Below are 26,107 nucleotides of genomic sequence, written 5' to 3'. Positions count from 1 at the left end.
CTTCCCGAGCTAAAGACCCTCAGCGCTGCCCCAGGAGGAGGCAGACCCAGACCTGTCATTGCTGTGTCCGGTGCGTACTTTGCGCATCTACTTGGATCACACTCAAAGCTTTAGACGCTCTGAGCAGCTCTTTGTCTGCTTTGGCAGACAGCGGAAAGGGAACGCTGTCTCCAACAGAGGCTTGCCCACTGGATCGTGGATGCCATTGCTATGGCATACCAGGCCCAGGCCGTGCCTGCCCCTTTGGGAATACGAGCACACTCCACAAGGAGTCTGGCATCCTTGTGGGCACTGGCGCATGGCACCTCTCTAGCAGACATCTGCAGGGCAGTGGACTGGACAACACCAATACATTCGCAAGATTTTACAATCTCTGGGTTGAGCCAGTTTCGTCCCGTGTTCTGTCAGGTACAAACAGGTAAGTTCGGGAATACGGACAGCTGGCCGGGTGTATCGCTTGCGTATAGTGCCTTTCCCCTCCAAAGAGGCAAAGATGTGCACTTCTTTTCCCATGCGAGTTCACAAACCCGTGAACCCTGGATGTCCTTCCTCCCTAGCCCTGTGGCTCTTGAATTCAGTGGAGGAATTCACAGCAGGAACCAGTACGTGTGCTAATATGCCCTTACTGAGGTAGGAGCTCCACAGCTGCCGGTTACTCTGGTAACCCCCTGTGATGTATTTTCCACAGTACGGTCTCCCTGTCGACAGACCTGCATCTCCCTTCGACAGACTCTCTCTGTCCCAGTTGCCGTGTTTGTAGAGCTCCTCCCCTTTCAGGCAGGACCTACCACCACACCTCTTCCATGTGTGGCTCTGAGCCCACATGACGTGCTTGCCACATGTTATCTCACCTACAGGCAGGATGTGGTCTCCATCTAGTGGAATGATGGGCTCCTAACCCTCCTGAAATTAAAGGATCGGAAAAGAACACCTTGCCTGGCACATATATTGAGCATTAAAATTGCCCCAGCCGAATAACTGAATACTCTGTGGAGAGAAAACATAGAGAGAAAAGGCCACGGCTGGCGCAGCCTGCTTCCATACTAGATACATCTCTTTGAATCAGCACAATTCATTAGGTTGTGGCTTAACACTAATTTGATTAGCTTATGGTCTGTTTCACAGGTTCTGATACATAGATATAAAATTTTGATTCTTAGTGATAAACGACAGATAGAGGCTCAGGACATGAGCCAGGCTAGTTTTGCATCCCTAACAGAGAAATTGTGTGTACATTTAGGCTACTTACTTTACACTGAATTTACTTAACACGTTTTAAGTATTTCCATATACATTTCTATTAATACATTTGTATTGATATTTTAATGGTGCAAATGCCATAAGCAAGAATTATCCACCTGATTCAGAGGTTGAGAGGTGAAGTTGTACTGCGTCAATGACACGCATCTCCTGAATAATGACGCACACTCAGAGCGAACGTTTCTCCACATTCTCCTCATCATAGTCTACGCGTGCAGCTCGCCGGATATCTCAGAATCAATTCACAGTCGTGTACAGACTTCCTTTCAGCATTCTGAGAAAAAAAACCCACTGTGAACATACTGTGAGTTGACAGGAGGCGGTGGTTCCCTCGTTTTCCTCGAGACAAACCTATAAACGTTTCCAAATACAGAAGGACATGGAAAGACTAAACGTATTGCCTCAAAAAGAGAACAATCATCTGAAGATTTAATGAATTAATTCTAGGATCTTTAATGGCGAGAAGTATCTGAGAGGACAGGTGAGTTAGAGTAATGTTTATATGGCTTGTTAATTGTCATTACGCACCTGCTTTTACGCAAATATATCCTACTTATCTGATCAAATCCGTATATTATGCATTATTTTATCATATTAAAGGTGTATTGTCCTTGCATCATGTATGTCATTTTGGATATGAATAAAGGGAAGGGTGTGAGTACGTATTTCGCGCTGTGTAGTACTCGAGACTGACAGCGTGCGTCCCGCTCCATTCATAAATTCGTGAGTGTTATGAGTAAAATGTGTTCCGATCATTGATCACCTGCTCTCTGCTATATGTCATCCACATACGACAACTTCATCCATTACTTTTTGCGCCAATGAACTGAATCATCAAATCAAGTGTAACACTTACTGTATGTACCATGTCCCCAAAATAGCCTATACACTGCATCCACAGTTTTTTAATTGGACATAAATGTATAGCTTTCTGATGACCCCAATACCAAATTCCTGTCTGCATGACGCCCTTCACCAAGTATACGTGTAAAATTAAAGGGGCAGTTCATTCGAATATGAAAATTCTGCCATCAGTTACTCACCCTCGTGTTGTTCCAAACCCATTTGACTTTATTTTTTCCATGGAACACGAAAATGAGATTTTAGGAAGAATGTTAGGGGTTGAAGGAAAAAAGTACTATAGGTTTGGAACAACATAAAGGTGAGGAAATAATTGAGGAATTATCATTTTTGGGTGAACTATCCCTTTAAGAAGGTATTCCACCAACAGTAACACGTTTATATGAAAAAACAAATTATATATACAGTAACAGGCTTACAATGTTATAATCTAAGAAAAAGTATGCCTAGATTTCAGTCAATAATTTTTAGTGAAAAATAAACATATCCATCCAGATCCAAAAATACCACCAGTATACAAGGATGTTAATGTAATTTCTTTGCTTGAGAACAGTTCACCCAAAAATGAAAATTCTCTCATCATTTACTCACCCTCAAGCCATCCCAGATGTGTATGAGTTTCTTTCTTCTGCTGAACACAAATTAAGATTTTTTGAAGAATATTTCAGCTCTGTTGGTCCACAAATGCAAGTGAATAGTGACCAAAATTTTGAAGGTCCAAAAATCACATAAAGGTAGCATAAAAGTAATCCATAAGACTCCAGTAGTTAAATCCATGTCTTCAGAAGTGATATGATGTGTGGGAGAGTAACAGATCAATATTTAAGTCCTTTTTTATGATCAATCCCCACTTTTACTTTCAATTTCTTCTTTCTTCTTCTTTCTTCTTCTTTTGTTTTTGGCAATTTGCACGACAGGGAGGAGAATTTAAAATAAAAAAGGACTTAAATATTATCTGTTTCTCACCCACACTTATCATTTCACTTCTGAAGATGTGGATTTAACCACTGGAGTCTTATGAATTACTGTCACGCTGCTTTTTTGTGCTTTATGGAGCTTCAAAATGTTGGTACCCATTCACTTGCAATGAAAGAACCTACAGAGCTATCTGTAGCTCTACAAGCCTATCAATGAACAATATATTTTTTACAGCATTAATTAATCTTTGTTAATGTTAATAAAAACTCAGTACAATTTTTCATTGTTAGTTCATGTTAGTTCATAGTGCATTAACTAATGTTAACATACAGTAACTTTTGATTTTAAAAATGTATTACGATATGTTGAAATTAACATTAACCAAGATGAATAAATGCTGTAAAAGTATTGTTAGTTTGTGTTAACTAATGTTGTTAACTAATGTTAACAAATGGAACCTTATTGTAAAGTGTTACCAAAAAGTCTCTTTGAAATTTCCGTTCATTTAAAAACATTGCTGTTGTGATATGGAATACATACAACTGCTCAGTTTGAGTCATGAAATATCTCTGATTTATCTGTGTGCAACTCATTTCCTTCATATCCAGGAACTATTTGACATCTGGCTCTGTAAGAAAATGGACGAGTCACCAACAAAGCATTTGCTCGGCTCTAAAAAGAGAGTCAAAATCCACCCCAACACTGTCATGGTGAAATACTCCACTCACTTTCCCCAGCCTGGAGATGAAGGCTATGATGATGCTCCTTCATTTGAAGACTTCAGCTCATTTGTTGAGGAGACCTCAGACAGGAAGCATCTCACTGACAGTAAGTCAGGCAGGACTTTTTTTGGTGCTCTGGACAGTCGGTCCAAAACACCTGGGGATAAAAAGGATAAAGGTGTCGGAGGTCAGCTGCAGAGCTTTGGGGAGGCCTCTGTGTTTGCCTCTCGTAAGACATGGGGCGCTCTATTCGGGGCAGCTCTTGCCCATGGCTGTGTGGCTCTCATCACACATCTGGCTTCTGACCGCTCTAAGGTTCCATCACTAGAGCTTCTCTTTATCCGCTCTGTCATCCAGGTGTTGTCCATCACGGTGGTGTTTTACTACCAGGAGTCACCCTTTGGGCCCAAAGGCTACAGACTGCGGCTTTTCTTCTACGGCGTGTGCAATGTCATCTCCATCACGTGTGCGTATACCTCCTTTGCCATTGTGCCACCCAGCAATGGCACCATCATGTGGAGAGCCACCACAACGGTTTTCAGTGCTATACTGGCATTTTTACTTATTGACGAGCGACTGGGCCTGACAGATGTGGTGACGGTGGTCAGTAGTGTCTTTGGTCTTTGCTTGGTCATGATCCCAAACATTGTAGGTGAGCACAGATCTCTGGGTTTCTGGAAAGAGGCTTTTGGCTACACTATGACAGTAATGGCAGGCTTGATGGCTGCCCTGTCTATGATCATATACCGGGCGATCAAAGAGAAGGTGAGTATGTGGACAGCACTTTTCACCTTTGGCTGGACAGGAACAGTGTGGGGGGTGTCTACTATGTTCATCCTGCAGGAGCCCATCATTCCACTAGATGGAGAGACGTGGGGCTACCTTATCGGCATCTGCATCTGCTCTACTGTGGCGTTCCTGGGGGTCTACTATGCCCTCAATAAGTTCCACCCTGCACTTGTTAGCACTGTTCAGCATGTGGAGATTGTTGTTGCAATGCTTCTGCAGCTTATTGTGCTACATATGGTTCCCTCCATCTATGACATCATCGGGGGGCTCATCATCATCATCAGTGTTGTTGTGCTGACAGCCGTAAAGCTTTACTGGGTGGGGAAGAGCAAAAGACAAGAATATGAAGAAATCCTTGACTCACCTATAAAGTGATTCTTTGTTGATTAATGTTGTTATTTTTCCAGGCCTTGAATTGCTGCTACCAAACTGTGATTGAGATTATTGTGAATGTCTGAGAAAAAGATCTATGTAAAGTCTGTCATTGATGAAGTGCCATTTGTGAAGTTGTATTTTACTGCTGTATTGTGTGACTTAAAAAGAGGATATTAATAATTTTTGCCAATTTTAAACAGAAATATTCTGTTTTAACATGTTTTATGTCATGTTACATAAGACAGTTCAGTACATCAAATTAAATCTGATTAGTCTACAATTCATCTTAACGTGAAATAAAACGTCTATGATGTACAAAAAATAAAATAAATAAATAAATAAAAAAACGAATAAATGTGTGTGCAGAGGAGCTGCAATTGGAGCATTTCCGAAAATCTGCATCATAGTTGTTTTAATTTCTATTTTGAAATGGTCAAGAGCGCCCCCTTTTGGTCTTCAGTTGATACATGACCCTGAAAAGTGGAACGCTGTGGCACAGCCTGATTTGACTGAGTTTATCGAATCATTCAGTTCAAATGTGTTCTGGCAAAAGTGAGAGACTCTGGTCTCTGCCAGAGCTTTTCTACTGTCATATGATATCATGATTTCCAGTTTTACGAGGGACTCTGAAAGGAATCTTGAATGACTCCTGGAGTCATGACCATATGATATTGACATAACAGCATTTTACAGAAAAAATTAAACACTGCAATATAAAATATTGTAATATTTTGACATATTATGTTTGGGCAAGGAGATAGAATTCACATACTTGAAGTCAAGTTCATAAAGGCTGGATAGCAAATACTAATTACTCGACAACAACGTATGCAACATAATAAAGGAGGCAATGTTGCTGGGTTAAAAACATTAATTTTCTGAGGATGAAACATGAAATGCATGATTCTTTCATTCAATTGGATTGATCATCATATTATATACAACATTTTACTCCAGAAACAGAAATGCAGTAACTTTACTCAAAATCTGAGAATGTCAATATTGTGTCTGTTTATTTATTAAATAAAAATTAACAGCAAAGAAAATGCTGTCTCAAACTGAAATATTTCCAAAGATTTGTTTTCTCATGAATAAAAGCATGTACTGAGTTTTGAGTGCATTTTCATGAGAATCAATGTTTATCCCTGTTCTTTTATATGGGAATTATATAAGAATTCTCCACAAGGTGGCAGGAATGGACCGAACTAATACAATCAGGTACAATTGTAGTAAATTCTTATTTTAATATATTATAAAAAGGGGGAATACATTAAATAATATATATTTTTTAAAATAAACAAATAATATAAAATAAATTATTACATTTAATTTCAAGATGCTTTCAAGCAATGAATCAAATGTAGCAAAATTCAAATTTCATAAACTTAAATATTTGATTTTTACCTAGAAGTTCTGTAGACTCTGTATGAAGTCATCTCAGTGTACAAATGTGAGGATCCACTTTGTTTAACATTCAAATAAATCAAGCACTTAAGGTTTGTGGTTTTATGCTATCATCAACACAGGCCTGAATTTCATCCCATAACATCATGTGCAAGCATTTATTGCCTACCAAGAGAAATCAACAAGTCAGTGTTGTTACAGCTGCTTTAAAGAATGACAGTCTTCTGGCTCACTAAAATATGAGCATGTGCTGTAAATCGGCAATGTTTGGGTCTGTGCAGAAGTGATTGCTCAGAAGCCTCATAAGTTGCAGATGTGGTCTGTTGCTCAGTGGACTTCTGCTCACAATATCACTCACAGATGGACTGTTAACTCCAAAGAGTTTGGTCTCTGAGTTGCTTAACTTTGGTGTTTCTAAAAACACATTGCTTTAAAACATCTGTTCATCAGACAAACTGCTAAATCTTTAAAGGATCCATAATATCTTTGAACTTACAAAAGGAATCATCATTGGCACTGACTAGTACTACATTTTATTTCAACATAATCATTGATTTAATGAAATTCAGCACAAAGGTACACTAACTTAGAACTTCATTGGTCTTCTGCTGTTGTAGCCCATCCGCCTCAAGGTGAAAGTTCGACATTTTGTGCATTCTGAGATGCTATTCTGCTCACTACAATTGTTCAGAGTGGTAATCTAAGTTCCCATAGCCTTTCTGTCAGCTCGAACCAGTCTGGCCATTCTCTGAGATCCCATTTTTACCCCCATTCTGATGGTTGATGTGAACATTAACTGAAGCTCCTGACCCATATCTGCATGATTTTATGCATCGCACTGCTACCACACGATTGGCTGATTAGATAACTGCATGCATAAGTAGGTGTACAGGTGTTCCTAATAAAGATCCCAGTGAGTGTACATTTCCATACTCCGCTCAATGATGAAACTGACACACATAAAGTTAAATTAAAAATGCATTATTTTTCATCATGAAGTTCCAGATATACTTACATTTATAAAGGTTTAAATATATTTTTGATAAAGGGAAAATGAAAACATGATCTCACTCTAATGGCTAATTATTGATTATAAACTAATCAGTTTTTACAAACCTTCTTCAGACCTATTATTCAGGTATGTTGCTATAAATATTTGATTGACTTAAACTTGCTTTCTCAGCATTATTCTCTTCAATCTGTTGCTCCGCCATGACAGTAAATCTCATAGTTGTTGGCTTGAAAGAGAGAGCTCACAGTAAAACACTCATGGAGAAGTGCTTCTTCGTTCTTCGCTCAGAGCCAAGAAGTTTGAAACAGCTGAGCAATGACATACAATTTGTGAACATTCAGACACCTGCCACACTGCTGTGGGAGACGTTTAGAGGTACATTTAAATATGAGGATGCTCAAGACTACATGTAAAACCTTAACTAACCTTAAAATGTGTTAGCAATTACTTTATGCCTCATTTTATGAGTAGAATTCACACGAGATTAGTAAAAGATGCTTTTTTTAACCACTCGATGATGATTTAAAGTAATATATTTCTGCAGTAGAAAATGCGAAAATGCTTGATTACATTCTGAATTCATGATGCTAATACATGCTATAAGCAGCCATAATATATGCATTGTGATTTATGTTAACACTGATACTACTGCAAAGATGGATGTATAAAAGAGTGTTAATGGGAAAAATACAGACAAAAGAATGATGATATGCATACCTTAATATGGGCAGATGTGTGAATGGCTTTCACTGCAGAAGGCACATGAGTAAATGGGCACTTGAGAGTATTTGAGTAGATTTGATTCCTTTTGTAGACTAATTAAACAAAAAGAATGTATGACATGTTCTTGGAAAATGTCTCTACGCAAATGATCCTACAGATTTAGGTAAATTTGCACCAGCTTGGTGTATTCATGTTGACTGATCTTAACTGACTGAAAGGAAGTTAGCTTTTGGCCTCAAAGTAGGTGGAGCTCCAAGTCACACCTAACGATGACGTGGACCAATACCAGTAAGAAGATCTTTAACAGCCGGTAAGAAGTTTTTCTAATAATTCGCCTAGGCGAGCTGTTACGAACCACCGAAACGAATGCAAAAATACTTTCTTTTTGGCCAAATTTTTTTCTAAATGACGCCACACCCATTTGTTCTTTGATTTCGTAGGAAGTATGAAGAGGCCTTAAAGTGAACAGTTTACACTAATATCCGCTGTAGCGCCCCTTGCAGCAATGTTAAGAATGCAACGCATCATAAAGTTTTTTAAGCTAGTGGCATCAAATACTTAACTGATATTCTGAAATTTTCCACATTGTTTTTCTTGTGGTATCAGCTATTTCAGATAAACCTGCCTCTAAACAACACATAAAAATGCAAATTTGAGATTGGTCACTTTTCATGGCATTCTCTTCCTTTATTGGCCATAACAAACTGCAAACCGGAAAATACTTTTTGCTATTATCAAAAATCTGGCTATGTTAGACTATGTTGCAATTAGAGATCAAATGGTACTTATTATAGGACCAGTTTCAGAATTAGAGTTGTTGGCTAATTGCATCAAAAAGTGATTTTAGTTATTGTATTTTGTAATTTAGTCTATTTTGGAGGAAATACAAAAAAGAGATGCAAATTTCTAAGGATGTATGAGGATTTCAAAGTAAAGGATGTATATTTTAACACATTTCTTGGTATGCTTGGCTGTTTATTTATTGTATTGTCTGTGGCATGAAATCCACACAAACGCAGCACTTTAGTCCACATTTCCAGTGAAAGGTAGCTGCAGGCCGTTCCTCTAGTGAACAGCTGCAATGCATTTGTAGGTTTTGGACGGGTCACAAGCACTGTAGTGTTTATGCTTAATTATGTGGGCTCTGTTATCTCTCCTTTCAAGGAAAATAAAGCAGAAGCTGATGTTCATTTTTAGATGCTGTGATTATTCAAGATCCCTGGTTGTTTAATCAGACATGACAGACCGATTAAATGCTGGGGGAATAGTCAGTTCATTTAATCTCTTTTCAATGTTTTATTTGTCACAACCATTGCATGCAGAATAAAGTGATCCAGACTCCCAGACTCATAGATTTCTAACAAACGATTGTCTAGCAGCAGATTTGATTATGACTTAATGATATAGGCCTATATTTGATTTAGGTTTTCTCAGACATACACTTATCTCTATCATCAACTTCTAGTGCATGTGGATCTAAAATACAAGACAGTTTTGAGTTGTTTAACATTTTGTGGTGTGTCCAAATTTTTGATTGCTAGTGTATTTGTCTCAGTTTTTTCTCTGTCTGTATAAACTATAGAATGGATGCTTACAGCAGGTTGAGTTGGTTTCTTTTTCTCAGTCACTGAACTTTCTCACACTACTCAAGAACCAATTCAGGTCCCTCTGTCTGTGACCTCATTCTGCTAAATTACAGCCCTGTCTACTGGACCAGGTGCTACAGGGATGCATTTGACACTCTCTATTTCACAACAGCTCTGCAGGTTTGTAAACAGATTGATGACTGCACTCCAAAGACCTGAGGAAACTGTAAGAACTTGCTCATGCCCAGTATAGTTTACTCAGATTGAACACATAATTGAACCACCCAAGGAACTATTAAACAACTCTTGGAGACCCACACTGGGTCAATTAAACTACAGTGAGGTCCCTACAGAACATCAAATTTATCCACCATTCTATAGGCTGTTTCATTAACCTTTAAAGGTAAAGGTAGTCAGTATTGTTTTGTTTACGTTGCACTGGCTGATATCTGTCAATGGTCTTAGACTAGGTCTGGTTCATATTGCATCTTATTTTGGTTGAGAACCACTCACTTAGACAGGGAAGAGACTGTGTGACAACTTTGGATGCAGCATTATGGAAAAATTGCAGAAATTTGCTATCTACAATTTGCAATAATTAATTCATTCCATGAGTGAAAGTGTCCAATACTGTGATAAACTGAGTAGTATTAAGCTCTTCATGTGATCTCAACATGCTAACCCCCATTAGTCAGCCCAGCTCTATGTAAAATAAAGCAGCTTTTATTAGGCTACTGATTTGACTGGATTCTTTATTTCATAATCAATCTATTATAGTTCTAATTTCTTTACAGGTAAAACTTTTTTATGGAAGAACAAATGCTGAGTGCACCTTTAAAATTCCTGAGATTATGACATATTGAATATATGGCAACACTTTACAATAAGGCTCCATTTGTTAACATCAGTTAACATTTGTTAACATGAAATAACAATGATCAATACACTCAAAATAATAGCGCTTGGCTGAATTTAATTCAGTTGTGGACTGGTTCCACGTGTTTGAAATGAGTATTCTTTACTTAAAGTTACTTTGTAAACTGAACACAAACACTTTGTGCAGAAAGAACCGAGTTGAATAGGGTAAACCCAACAAAATTAGACATGTCAATGTACCTAAAATGTATTTTATTTCTTTATGTATTAATTAGTGATACTGCATGTTAACATGCTAAATATATGGTTATTGAAAGCACTATAGAGTATTAACTACACTATTGTCAGCCAATTACATGCTCAATGAAACAAGCAATCAATTTTATGTCTGATTTGTACCTGTTCTTATCATTAGCTCAAGCTCCGCTATTCAATGTAATGGTAACCCCCAAAACTCCAACATAACAAACTCTTTTACATCTCAACATAACAAAACACTTAACACTAACAAGTGTCCCTTTTATTTTAATCTTGCATAAAAACACATAAAATAACACTTAATTATAACATTTACTCTCCCTATCCAGTCCCATGCAAAGCATGCTGGGAAATAGAAATCCCCTGCCCAGTTTGATTAATGCTACATTAACACCACAAAAAGTATTTATGTAGTTCCAACTCAGATGGATTAAGTAAACTTCCATTTTAAAAATTAATTGGATACACAATGAAATCAAGTTGTGATAAAATGTTATAGAATTGTGTTGCTTTAGTTTGAATTCAGTAAATCGAACAAGCAGCAAAAATACATTTTTGTGTGTACTTTTACAGCATTTATTAATCTTGGTTAATGTTAATTTCATCATACAGTGATAGATTTTTAAAATCATAATTGTATATTATTTAATGCACTATGAACTAACATGAACTAACAATGAACAATTGTATTTTTATTAACTAGCATTAACAAAACTTAATGGATTCTGTAAAAAAAAATATATATATATATATATATATATATATATATATATATTGTTTATTGTTTGTTCTTAATACCAATGCATTAACTAATGTTAACGAATGGAACCTTATTGTAAAGTGTTACCGAATATATATCACTTTTAGTATGCATACATGCAAATAGTAATAGACATGGTTCCCATAGAGTAAAGTGCTTGATACATTTCCACAAAAGGCCCTGTGGGGCCCTGCCTGCTGTTAGAGAGTTCACAGATAAGACCCCTTTACAGCCATTGGCTGAGGACAGTCATGTGGGTGGGGTGGAGATTTGCCCTGTCAATAACTCTGGACTTTCAGGAAGTTCTCACTGAATAGCAGCTCTGTTAGAAAGAGAACTGCAGACAGAAGGAGCTGCTCGCAGAGCTGGGAATGGATATGGCAAACCTATTTAAACACTTCTTTCGTGAGTATTTATTTATTTTCTAATCCACTTAAAGACAAAAGATCAAACATTTGATTAATAAAGTTCTTGTCATTGCCCTGTATGCTTTTATTGTTGTATTTTTTTTTCCAGTGTGAAGTTTGAATACTTTCTGTAAGTGCACAGTATTATGGAGTATCTAGAATTCTCATCCTAACAGTCCTTACTTTCCAGTTTCTGTATTATTCATAATATAAAGACCATGAAACCCAATGGAATCTCCAGCTGTGTTTATTTAGGAAAGAGAAAGATGTAAGAATGTATTGCTTAATGACATGTTTAAGAAATGTTCATGTCTTTTCATGTGTTTTGTACTGTATGTCTCTGGGTAGGGATGTGCCCGAAGCCGAATATCTTATTCGGAAAGGCACGGATTATGACTTCAAAATGAATAACGGATTCATCCGAATAATATAAAAAATATTTGTATGACTGATTATCCAAGAAGCACAAGGATAAAGTGATATTTTAAATACACATAAACAAAATTCCAAAGAATGTATGAATCTGTGCAGCCAATATTTCTAAAGTGTAAACCTTATGAATGAAAATGTGCACGTTGTGATTTCAGATCGGATGGGCACAGTCTTGACTCCATTTGCGTTCTCCGTTAATTGTTCATGTCTGAAGCTTGTCAAGTGTAACATTAATTAAGATACGACATCATACGTTCCACTTTTTGAAATGTCTGTTAATGTATTACACGATTCACACGCGATTCTCATGTATTCATTTATAGCCAAAACCTGAGCCCGATGTTAATTTCCTGATCTGAAGGGATGATTTCATGTCGGAGCTCGTTTATTTGTCTTTTAAAGTTGAACCAACCCGATCTCATGAAAATTCGTACATAATTTATGAGGTGGCTATTTCGTATGATCTCATCTCACACGCTGTTGTTTGCATAAACTCGTACGACTTCATCACATGCAAATTCCCGGATGTGTAATGCAGAAGTAAGCGTGAGTTCTGTGTACAAGGCATTTAGGACATACTTATTAATATTTTGCCCTAACCCAAACCCCTTATCTAAACTTAACCAATCAATAGAGTGTGTGAACATGATAGGAAGCTGTTGTGTGTGACAGAAGCAAGTAATTATCACATACTAGATGGAAACAATGTCCAGCGACGTCATTGGCTGTAGTGAAAGTCGTAGGGATTCAAACGAGTGCAGTCGCACGATATCATACAAATTAGCCAAATTTAGAAAAGTCGTACGAATCCTGACGATTTCGCCTGACAAGTGTGTTGCATTGAACACATTTATTTTCACATCAGCGATTATGGAAATTAACTGGTTAAAACTTTATTCTGAAAAAAAAAAAAAAGTTAAAGTGCTCCATAAAGGTTTAAATGCTCCACAGAGTATTCATCTATTAGAAATATTTCTCCTTATGTAAAATGAAGAAACTGAAACATGCTCCGTCTTTTTTTCTTCTTTTTCTTTAAACTTTGCTACCTCTAGTATAAATGTAACATTATTATTATTATTATTATTATTATTATTAAACTAAATAATGGTTTCTTATTGTAAAAATGTATAGACTTACAGGACTTTCACCTGTTTGTTGATTTTATTTTCATTTATTTTAATGTTTGTATTTGTATTGATTATTCTCTGCAAAATGTGTGCTTGACATTTCACATTTTGCTTGACACCTCCTGCCTTCAGAATAATGTTGTTATACATGAACAGACAAACTGTTTCATGCAGATATTGATATCAGAAATACCAGGAGAAACCACAACATATTCCACAGTTAATGTAGCCTACAAATTCAGCTTCATCTGGTAAGAAAAAATAGAATAAATAAATATTGTTTAAATAATAGTTGTATTATTATTATTAATATTATTAGGCTATTTTTATGAAAAGTTTTATACAAGGCATATTTTATTAATACAAATTAAAGGTAAGAGTAACATTTAAAAATGGGCATTTCATTTAGTTTCGATGCACTTCCGGTTTAAGCCCCTCCCACACCCTGTTCTGTCCAAATACAGAGACAGATACAGATAAATTTGTCAAATGAACAGATACAGATACAAATACAGATAATGGCTTCACTGCACACCCCTATCTCTGGGTTTCTAATCTGGATGAATTACTAATAGAATATCAAATATACATAATGGACATACATGTTAAAGGACATCATGACTATACTCAGGTACTTCAAGTACTTTCTTATTTCTCTAAATTTGCCATAAGAGAGGGAGGAAATAGCGTCCACCCCTTCAGGGTAACTTGTATAGCCTTTTAAAAAAATCAAAGCAGAAACCTATTTAGGCCCCCCAATCCCCACTATACTGTCAATTTGAGCTGCTCTGTGCAGGCGGGCGGAAGCTCTCTAATTCAACGCAGGTTTCTAGCACATGAAATCAGATGGATGTGAATGAATAATTGAGATCTTTGACTCTGTGCTTCTTTCTCTGTCATTACCATATTCTTTGTAACACATTCAGCATTTTAGAGTGTTTTATCCCCCCACATTACAGTGGACAAGACAGTGGGGTGTCGTGATTTGGCACAGTGAAGCAGCAGAACTTGGAGGACAAACAGTGGCGATGGGCAGCTTCCATAGAGCTCTAAAAGTATACTTCAGCAAATGAGCCTCCTTATCTGCGTTTGCCTTTGTTGCACTGGTTTTGTTTGCTCCCTTTTCAATACACAGACTTGAAAATTCAGTTTACTGTAGAAGAGGGGGAAATTGCTGGCTGCTTCGATGGCCTCCTGCCAACTCTTTTTCTCTTTCTTGCTCTCTATGTCCGCCTTTCTTTCTCTCTGTGTGCATTAGTATGCCATGGAAGTTCAGAGAGGCTATTGTATTCCAAATGGGGGTGTGATCAATTCCAGCACAAAGGGAAAATGTCATGTTCTGTATTCAAGTTTTATCTGTGTGATTCTGCATTCAGAAAATTGCTGAAAATTTGTCACAAAACAAAATATATTTTTGGTTAAAATGAGAAAGAAAAGAACAGAACAGCTGAGAGTCGAGAAACACATGCTCAAGTTTATCACAGGTTTTTAATTTGTGTGGATGCATGTGTTGCATTGTGTGGAGAAATAACAGCGTTACCTTTGCTGACAGTTCTTGGAAGCCATATCTGTTTGTGATGAGGCTATTTGTCTTATGATGTCATTGGTGGAGTAAGCTCAGCCGAACAGGAACAAAGGTGGGGTGATTTGGCTGTGCTTGCTCGGTTCCTGTCATGGATATGAGGAAGCAGCTTGCCAGGGGTCACATTACATTGATAATCAAACTTGGCTTTTTGAAAATCTGGGTGAGAGAACTCTTTCAATATTGAGGACAGAAGCCAACAAAATTAGGTCTATCTGTAATGGTCTGATCAGTTTCATGGAAAGATTGTAAAATTGGAAATAATCCACATGTGAAACCATCTTTGTAAGACTTATGCAGATGAATTTTAAACACATTGCAAATCATTTTATCACTCATTTAATCACTTGTTGCACTGAAAAAAGTAGTAACCTATTTCTACTCTAAAAAATTACTTTTGGTGGTGTAACCTGCTGTAATATGTAAGATTTATTTAGACAGATTAAATAACATTTTTGAATTGAAAAAAGCACATTTTAGGTTACCCGACAAAACATTTTTAGTGTGCAATCTCTACGTTCATTTTATCTCTGTTTAGCCTTTGGGCTGAAGTCCACTCTAAGACTTCATGACAGTCTGGCTATTCAATGCAGGAAAATTAAATGTTGTTGCTTCAGGAAACTATAATGCAATTTTTACTGAATCTTTACAATTTTTCTTACTCTATAAGTTTTTTTTTCTTCTTCACTTTCTTTCACTGTTTTTCTGACTTAAGTAGCAAAATAAAATTATTTATAGGAGATAGTAAACCTGTATTTCAGTTTATCAAGACTTACATAGTTAGCAATGCTCAAGTCATGAAGATAGAAAATGATAATTGGCCTGTAATTATTTGCAGATTTTAGGTCTGCAGCACACAACTTATTATAGGGGTTTGGCTGTCTGGTCTGCGATTGTGCAACTGTAACACTATTGCAGAATTGCTGTCTGACGGAATGCTGTGAGCAACATTTGTAATTTGCAGTATCTATATCCATCTCTTTTTCAAGAGCCTAGAGAAGTATTTTAAAATGTACATGCTTTATTGGATTATTCCCTTATATTCAAATGTACTTGCTTCCCTTGAGTACTGTCAAGATGGCAAATCTCTATTTACAGCATGAGTAGTTCAGCCTTTTCATTAATTTTGTGACTTCAGCTACTGTGACTTCTATACTAGCAATGTCAAAAAGCATTTTTTGCGGGTAAATCAACAGATATTGAAGTACAATTTTATTTCAGCTTTCTTGACTCCTAAATATCAATTGCAGACCATTTCTCCTATCCGGAGGTTCAATGTGGGTGCCTTTTTTGGGCAGTGGTGGAAAGAGTACAGATGTTTTTTTTTTTTTTTTTCTTAAGTAAAAGTACTGCTACTGAAGAAATAATGAACTTGAGTACAAGTAGAAGTACTGAGAAATATTATGATTCAAGTGAGAGTAAATAAGTTGTTGGCCAAAAAACTACTCAAGTAATTATGTTACAAGTTACTTTATGAAAATTATATTATATATAGTATATACGCTTCCATTTTTAGAACACAAAGACATTTTTGTTCTTGAGAGAAATTGATGCTTCCTTTCACCAAGGATGCATTAAATTGATCAAAAATACTGTCAAAATCATTAATTGCAAATTATTATTATGGTTTGAAATAATTGTTTTAAGTGGTATTTATTCAATTTTTTTCTTCACCCGTGATGGCAAACATATACTGTAACCTATTCCTTACAAAAGCATTCTAAAGTGCTAATTTGGTACTCAAGAAAATTTTCTTATTATTAGAACATTTGAAAATGGTTGCGCTACCATGCGGAAATCACACTACAGTGGGGTTTTCACCATTTGCTGAGGTATTGAGTTCTTACAAGTTGCTTTATACTTGCAAGTCAAATTTTGGTTTAAAAATAGGCAAAAAGAAACACATTTCTCCAGAAATTCTATTTTTTTCTTAAAGTCTATTGTTTTAGAAAGATGAAGACTATCCATGCATTACTGTTTTGAAAAAAATAATCTCTAACCAGGATAGAGAGGGAAGTGGATGGCCCAGATGCACAACAAAAAGACAAGTAAATCACAGTCTCTAGTTTGAGAAACTGACTCCTCACAGGTCCTAAACTAGAAGCTTCTAAATGCCAAAGACCTGCATTGCTGCAAGAGGGTTCTTGGACAAACAGAACATTTTAAGAATACAACATTTATTTAAATAGAAATAGCCATTGTAAAATTCTAAATATCTCTAAATTGTCTCTAAACTACATAATGTGCATTGTGACTGAAACATTCATATTTCAGGTTTATTCTCATTCAAGTATGTCCAAGTATTTTGGCTATTAATTTAACATATTTTACAAAACTAATATAATGCAATATCATAGAGGAGGAAATTTATCATCTATGATATTGCAGCAATTATCCAGATATGGAATGAGATTATTAAGCAAACTGTTATCAATTCCTACATGCCAACTGAATAAAATAAGGCAAAAATAAACATTTCACACAGTGTTTAGTGAGAGATTGATTCAAACACTAAAAGTGGTTGTTCTGTGTATGTATTATTGTATTACAGTTGTAGTAATAATGTCTTAATTAACATTATGGTTATTTAACATACTAAGATATTATTAAGTAAATTGTAGCATTTGGTTACATTATGTTTTGTGATTTCTCATACCTTCTTTATATGACATCCCTTTCGCACTTTTGGCCTCCAGCGGGTGAGGCTTTTCAGACAGATAAACAGCAGCACAGGGTAGGGAAGTTCAGTACAGCATCGTGAGCGAGAGTGTTACCCACTAGAACAATTTATTTTGAACAAGAGGGGCATATAGTTACGGAATTTAACACAGGAGTACAATACTGAACTGATGCGGATTGATAGAAAGGGAGAGCCCATCTGTGCGTGCGATGGTGCGAGGAACCGTACAGCAGGGGAAAAAAATAATGTTCAGTGAAAAGTCAAAAGAAGATCGCAATGTTTGTAATTGTAACAATATCAGATATTATTAATAAAACACGGGAACTCATTGCCTGGGCATTATTTTTTTTTTTTTTTTGCCCCATATTTTGAATTTCTGGGATATTTTTGTCAATTTCGAGTCCCCGTTAATTTCCGACACTATTGGCATTGTATCTTTCTAAGGTATTTGAAAAGTTTGTCTTAGACATACAGTTGAAGTCAGAAGTTTACATACACCTTAGCCAAATATATTTAAACTCAGTTTTTCACAATTCCTGACATTTAATTGTAGAAAACATTCCCTGTCTTAGGTCGGTTAGGATCACTACTTTATTTTAAGAATGTGAAATATCTGAATAATAGTAGAGAGAATGATTTATTTCACATTCCCAGTGGGTCAGAAGTTTACATACACTTTGTTAGTATTTGGTAGCATTGCCTTTAAATTGTTTAACTTGGGTCAAACGTTTTGGGTAGCCTTCCACAAGCTTCTCACAATAAGTTGCTGGAAATTGTCCCATTCCTCCAGACAGAACTGGTGTAACTGAGTCAGGTTTGTAGGCTTCCTTGCTCGCACATGCTTTTTCAGTTCTGTCCACAAATTTTCTATTGGATTGAGGTCAGGGCTTTGTGATGGCCACTCCAATACCTTGACTTTGTTGTCCTTAAGCCATTTTGCCACAACTTTGGAGGTATGCTTGGGGTCACTGTCCATTTGGAAGACCCATTTGTGACTGAGCTATAACTTCCTGGCTGATGTCTTGATATGTTGCTTCAATGTATCCACATAATTTTCCTTCCTCATGATGCCATCTATTTTGTGAAGAGCACCAGTCCCTCCTGCAGCAAAGCACCCCCACAACATGATGTTGCCACCCCAATGCTTCATGGTTGGGATGGAATTCTTTGGCATGCAAGCCTCACCCTTTTTCCTCCAAACATGATGGTCATTATGGCCAAACAGTTCAATTTTTGTTTCATCAGACCAGAGGACATTTCTCCAAAAAATAAGATCTTTGTCCCATGTGCACTTGCAAACTGTAGTCTGGCTTTTTTATGGTGGTCTTGGAGCAGTGGCTTCTTCCTTGCTGAGCAGCCTTTCAGGTTATGTTGAAATAGGACTCGTTTTTACTGTGGATATAGATACTTGTCTACCTGTTACCTCCAGCATCTTCACAAGGTCCTTTGCTGTTGTTCTGGGATTGATTTGCACTTTTTGCACCAAACTACGTTCATCTCTAGGAGACAGAATGTGTCTCCTTCCTGAACGGTATGATGGCTGCGTGGTCCCATGGTGTTTATACTTGCATACTATTGTTAGTTCAGATGAATGTTGTACCTTCAGGTCTTTGTAAATTGCTGCCAAGGATGAATCAGACTTGTGGAGGTCCACAATTTTTTTTTCTGAGGTCTTGGCAGATTTCTTTTGATTTTCCCATGATATTAAGCAAAGAGGCACTGAGTTTGAAGGTAGGCCTTAAAATACATCCACAGGTACACCTCCAATTGACTCCAATTAGCCAACTAGCCTATCAGAAGCTAATTGGCTAATTGCCTAAAGTCTTGACATAATTTTCTGGAATTTTCCAAGCTGCTTAAAGGCACAGTTAACTTAGTGTTTGTAAACTTCTGACCCCCTGGAATTGTGATATAGTCAATTAAAAGTGAAACAATCTGTCTGTAAACAATTGTTGAGAAAATTACTTGTATCATGCACAAAGCTGATGTCCTAAATGACTTGCCAAAACTAGTTTGCTAATATTAAATCTGTGGAGTGGTTAAAAAATTAGTTTTAATGACTTCAACTTAAGTGTATGTAAACTTCTGACTTCAAATGTATAGTAGCAAGAAAACAAGATATCCCCACATTTTTTTGTACTTTGTAATTGTGGTGAAAAATAACTGTAGTGAAGTTGAGTACTTAATTTTTAATCAACTCAAGTAAAAGTAAAAGTACTATTATTTATTTATACTTAAAAAAACAGAAAAATTTGAACAATTTACTCAAGTACTGTAATGAGAGTAGTTGTAATTTGTTACTTTCCACCTCTGTTTTTGGGTTTGCTTAACACAAACAAAACACAAAAAAAAGTGTATTCTTGTTACATTTATGAGAATAGGCTTCAGGTTGAATTTCAAGTGATATATAATTAAAAAAAAATTACATCAGGATTTGAGCCTTGGTTCATATTATTGTGGTATCATAAACTTATACACTCTAGTGTAGCCAGACTCATGGCTGTATATGCAACACATCCCAAAGGCAAATTATGTCAGCTTGCAGTGGTGCATATACTGTAGATACTGTTGTAAGCATGTATTACAATATAAACAGTAAACTTTCCACATATTAACAGTATATAACTCCACTTTATGTGATTGCAGGGTTTGGGAAAGTAAAGCAGAAAAGCTGCATGAGAGAGTTGCCCTCCAGTGCAGACAAACATGCTGACAATGATGAGCGACTATATGATCTCAACTTACCTGCACTGGTCAAGTTCAACTACACCGCTGAACGGGAGGATGAACTCTCTTTAATAAAAGGCACGAGGGTTATCGTCATGAAGAAGTGCAGCGACGGCTGGTGGCGAGGAACTTATAACGGTCTTTCTGGATGGTTCCCTTCCAATTATGTCACAGAGGATATAGACTGGACAATGAGGGGAGATTCTGTGAGCTCTCTTAAAGATAAACTGTCCCCCATTGGGCACAAAAACAATGGGACTCAGGTTCTGCAGACTGTACAAGCACTTTATCATTTCAGCTCCGGCAATGACGAGGAGCTGAATTTCAACAAGGATGAACTCATGGATGTGTTGGAGAAACCAGAAAATGATCCTGAATGGTGGAAGTGTAGAAAGGGAAATGGTCAAGTGGGACTAGTGCCCAAGAATTATGTCACAGTTGTAGATAAGTCTCATAAACAACTGGAGAATTCAGGACCACCTACTCCAAACTTTGACTGCATTAGGCCTTCTATGAATGGAAAGTTTGGAGGAAGAATGTGGTACTATGGCAAAGTGACACGGCACCAGGCGGAGGTGGTATTGAACCAGAGAGGTGTTGATGGGGACTTCTTCATTAGAGACAGCGAGTCTATGGTAAATCTGGCATAACATTTAATTAAAACAGAGAACAAACAGCTATGTTGCTTTTAAAATGCGTATTAACTGATAAGTTAAAAGTGAAGTATGTAATTTCTGTGCTATTAGTGGCACCAAACGGAATTACAAAATTAAAGTATGTTTTCAAACAACCTTTGCCAACACAACTTAGACTCATCACGCTCTTTTGCACACTCTGAATCCCTATGAACAAATAGGGCAGACTAAATAAAAGGTGATAAACGTTTAATGTTGTAATGTAGAAGACCACTATAACATATACACACCGGACAGAAAGCATGGCAAAGGAATCGGGTCGTCCGATAAACGGATTGAACGGCAGATGGGTGTGCAGGGGATCCAGCACATGAGGTAGGATGATTCTTCTGGTAACTAGTAACCGTAAAAATGTATACTTTGAGTATCTTATGAATTTATCTGGAGCTCGACAGTTATGAGCTAACATGTGTGGCAATACCTTGAGTGTAACTTACTTGTCAAGAAGCAGCTCGGCAAATTTGGCGTCCACCTTGTAAATAAGGCACCAGTGTTCAATCTGGTTTTACTTCGTTCTCTGTCTCTGTGTCTTTTAGCAAGTCTCGAATTTTGGCATTAACTTCTGTAGGCGAAGTTAAAATTATTTTCCTTTGTACACATCTACCATGGATGTTCATATTCTCCCAGCTGAGCAGTTTACTACAAGTAACCACACCTCAAACTCACACTATATGTTGAGCTAGAAAGGGATGGGTGTAGCTGATCATGCTGCTCAAAATATAAACATCAATGTTTTGATAGTGCCAGGGAGGTTCAGTGTTTATACTTTTGTTGTCAATGAACAATAAACTGGGATAGTAGAACGTATTTTGACATTAAAAGAAATTACATACTTCATCTTTAATATTTAATTGTTTACATTGGAGGGAAACCTTAAAGGTGTTTGTGTTTACTGGATAATAGTTTTTATAAATAACTTAATAGAAATTGCACTCACAATGAAATATGCTAATGAAATATCTAATATCATATCTAGAAAAATTATATTGACCATAGAAATTTCCATTACTTTTCCATGATTGATTTTATTGATTTTTTTTTTTTTTGGCCTATACACTAAAATGTTAATCTGAAATTTTGCTTCATGTGGCAAAATCTAAATTAACTGATTGATTCAAGACAAAAAATTATTTAACATGTCTGAATGAATCTGACTAAATTAGGTTACACCAGCAAAACTTATTAAAGGGTTAGATCAAGTTAACAATTTCAGGGTATCACTTTTTAAAGTCTATAATCCAGGCTTTCTTTCCAGGTTTTCCATGACTTTGTGAACCCTTTGTATACCATTCCAAATCAATTTTTTGCAGAAATGTTAATGTTTACAGAGGATCCTCAGTGCCCACATGAGCATACGCACTCTCATATTAGAGATCAATTACCAGTCTGTTCATGTGCATTCATTAACTGTAAGCTGTATCTGTAAACAGTATTTAATTCACTGTTGTTATGGTTTGAAGGAATTTTGCATAATTCTTTATGAAAGCTGCTTTGTTTGTGCTTTGTTGTGAACAAAAATTTTAATTTTTCTCTTCAGCCAAATGACTTCGCCATCTCTCTGAAGGCAGTGTACAAGAACAAGCATTTCAAGGTGCAGCTAAAAGATGGACTCTACTGCATCGGTCAGCGCAAGTTCAACTCTATGGAGGATTTGGTGGAACATTACAAAAAGGCCCCCATATTTACCAGTGAACAGGGAGATAAACTGTACCTGATAAAAGCATTATCCTGAACCAGTGAAGGAGCAACAGACTGTTTAAAATTTAACCCAGTCATTTATCAGCAACATGTCACAAGTATGAACTTAATTTGATTGGAATTTATGAAGATGTCCTGAAGACTCCCTTGATTAAATGTTACATTATGTTAATGTTTGTGAATTTACAAATACATTTAATAAAGTAGTGTTATTTTTGTAAATATGTGCTTCGGCATTGCTCCAATATATATGCATGCTTTACAGCAAATTTAAATACAAACTCAAATATACACAACAGGATGATAAGCTATCTTTTGTACCTCTATAAAGCTGACGATACAGTTTTAATCAAGGAGAAAGTTAAGCTGTACCTTTGACCTCCAGATATGTTAAAACAAGTGATATATTTTTTATTTGATACAACTGTATTTTTAACTTTGATTTAATGACTGTATATGCAACGTTGTTCTTTTTCCAGTGCCACAACATTTTTAAACAGTGATTGATTTCTTTCCAATGTTCTGTAGATTTTACAGAGATTTAGCCTACATTTCTATTCGTATAGTCAAGGGTGTAGCAGCCGTGAGGGACGTGGGGGGCATGCCCCGTGCACTTGATAAAAAAGTGATTTTTATCCCCCGCATTTTTCCAAGCTAAACCCATAACGATTCGAAATGGTGGATTTGTATACAGTATTCTTTGCGTTTTGTTACTTTGGGCTGATTGAGTGACCATCCAGCCAATCACTGGTGAGTTTCATGAGCCGAAAAAACCTTACATAATAGGCCTTCAGTCAGACAGTCTAATCAACGTGGCTTCGTTCATTTCTACAAAGTTGCTTTCAAACATTTATCCATGTTTTTTATCGGCATTGATGTTGATCTAAATTAATAATCTAGAGATAAGGAACACACAAACGAGAGTTATTTATTGGCATATCATTCTTGATTGGGAGCATTACGTGAAATGGGACAATCCTTCTTTTAAGCACACATTGTAAGTGGAGTTTACATCAGCGCACGAGTCTTCATTAAGTTATGCTTTTTACATTATGTTTGTGAGGTAATAGTTTGATCGGTTGTTTTTGCCAATTCACTAGATCTGTGTTAAATATGTAAAGCTATTTTTTATATTAGCTCCTGTTTTTTACCTCTGTGTTGGTTTGCAGTCATCAAACTGTAGGAAAAAAGAAAGATCTGCTGTGTTCTTAGAACACTTCGGCATTTTATTGAAGTGAATAGATATGTAGACACGTTTTTTTCATACACAAAAAACATACGGACATTATTCAAACTCAATATAATTATTATAATACTGTTATTGTTGTCTTTTGATGAAAGTCATGCTCAGCAGCTCACAAAATGTAGAGAAATGATAGATTTGCTTTGTTCTTATAATACTTAAAACCTATAAAGTCTCTTTGTAGGTCTGTAGACATACAAATGTTAAAGGATTAAAATTTTACTTTGATCGTTGATTCAGTGACTAACTCATTTCACACAAGACACTCATTTGTCACCACCTTCTGGCATCACCAGAAATGGTTACTGAATCATTAAATGGATCTGAATGAATTTTGGTGAACATAGTTAAAACACTTGAGCTACTTGGATACATTTAAATCGTAAATTGTGCACATGCACAATTGTCATTATTGTAACTGATTAAATAATTTATTCAGGACCAGCTTGTGCTCAGTCTTTTATTGTCATGTGTGAAACAGAAGCAAATGCTCCACAAGATGGCCTTTATTTTTGCAGCTAATTTTGCAATTATTTTGCAATACTACAAAAATTAAAAGTAAATAATACGTATATATTAATATAATACTTATACTTATATATTAATTTATACTGTAATATATTAATACTGTAAGTGCTGGGTCTGTGCAGCCACCTACTGACAGCTGTGCATCCCCCCCCCCCCACACACACATTTAAAATGACTGCTACGCCCTTGCTTATAGTCCTCTGATCTTAACCCAGAACCTTACATTTCCTCCAGATTTTTTTTTTCTCAAAATCCACTTTCTTTCTCAACTAATTTGTAATCATTTAATTTGTATACTGTGAATGTTGTTTCTTTTCACCGTGAACTTTTAGTTTCCCTATCAGATAGGAAATAAGTGAATAAAGTATTAAAGTATTACGAGAAATCATGTGCTTTCATTTATAATAGGCTACTGAATTTGTACAGTATGTCTTTTCTTTTGAATATACTGTATATCAATAGTATGAAATTCATAAAATACTATTAAAGTCATATATATATATATATATATATATATATATATATATATATATATATATATATATATATATATATAAAATTATTATTATTTTTATTTTTTCAGTCGGTTTTCACAATGTTTTTTACATAACATTTTATTGCCTGGGTATTATAACAAAAATATACATTAAAAAATACAAGTAGCCTACAGACCTATACTGAATCGCATACATATGAAAGGAAAAAAAAGAAATTATTTAATATCATTTTTATTTATTTATGTATTTGTTTTTATTTGATTTCATTTTAGTTTATTTTTGTAGTGACGTCATTCGTCAGTCTCTGCTGATTGGTTTACATGTCATTGACGTACATTCTGGCGCCAGAAATAAGAGACGGATCTCGCTGCAGACTGCAGCGCGATGACATAATAGATCTAATCCTCTGCGTAGTGAATTTTGGTGATGTAGTGGATGTTTTGGTTTTTATGGTTATACTGAGTACATTATTAATTTATTATTAAAGTATTACACTGATACATTTGTTTAATATAGCTTAGCTTTTAAAAATGGTCATAAACATGGATTTCGTAAATTACTTTTCCTTGTTTTTCCTCTTCACCAACAGAAAACAAATATATAAATTAAGCAATATACTCCTCACTATAATGTGCTTCTCATTTTAACATCTCCTCCACTGTACATAAATGCCATGGGGTGAATTATTTATATTTGTATATTAACATGTAGTGGTCAAACAGACTTGGAAGTGTGCAAAAGTGAAATTAATGTGAATCTGGAGCGCTTTAAAATTACACGCTCAGCACACGGATCCAAATGGAGCACATCTGTTACTCTGTGAGCACGAGTTGTGTAGCACAGAACCGCTCTGAATACACTGTAATAATGCTTATACACAATACAGACAGGACAGAGCAGCGTGCATATACTTTGACGCGAACAGCTTGATTTATCTATTAATTTAA

General features: G+C 36.0%; 2 protein-coding genes across 2 annotated transcripts; both read left to right on the top strand.

Annotated features, from left to right (window-relative positions):
• Positions 1-1,486: 1,486 nt before the first annotated feature.
• LOC127442595 (solute carrier family 35 member G2-like) lies at positions 1,487-5,994 on the top strand. The gene is made up of 2 exons (XM_051700749.1): positions 1,487-1,741; positions 3,648-5,994. The coding sequence occupies exon 2, from the start codon at positions 3,678-3,680 to the stop codon at positions 4,923-4,925; it is 1,248 nt and encodes a 415-aa protein (XP_051556709.1). The 5' UTR covers positions 1,487-1,741; positions 3,648-3,677; the 3' UTR covers positions 4,926-5,994.
• Positions 5,995-11,862: 5,868 nt separating this feature from the next.
• LOC127442599 (cytoplasmic protein NCK1-like) lies at positions 11,863-23,114 on the top strand. The gene is made up of 3 exons (XM_051700753.1): positions 11,863-11,949; positions 20,419-21,134; positions 22,732-23,114. The coding sequence occupies exons 1-3, from the start codon at positions 11,916-11,918 to the stop codon at positions 22,924-22,926; spliced, it is 945 nt and encodes a 314-aa protein (XP_051556713.1). The 5' UTR covers positions 11,863-11,915; the 3' UTR covers positions 22,927-23,114.
• The last annotated feature ends 2,993 nt before the right edge of the window (positions 23,115-26,107 follow it).

Source organism: Myxocyprinus asiaticus, chromosome 6, assembly GCF_019703515.2.
Source record: "Myxocyprinus asiaticus isolate MX2 ecotype Aquarium Trade chromosome 6, UBuf_Myxa_2, whole genome shotgun sequence".
In the NCBI taxonomy this organism is placed as follows: Eukaryota; Metazoa; Chordata; class Actinopteri; order Cypriniformes; family Catostomidae; genus Myxocyprinus; species Myxocyprinus asiaticus.
This window is presented reverse-complemented; position numbering and strand designations above follow the sequence as displayed.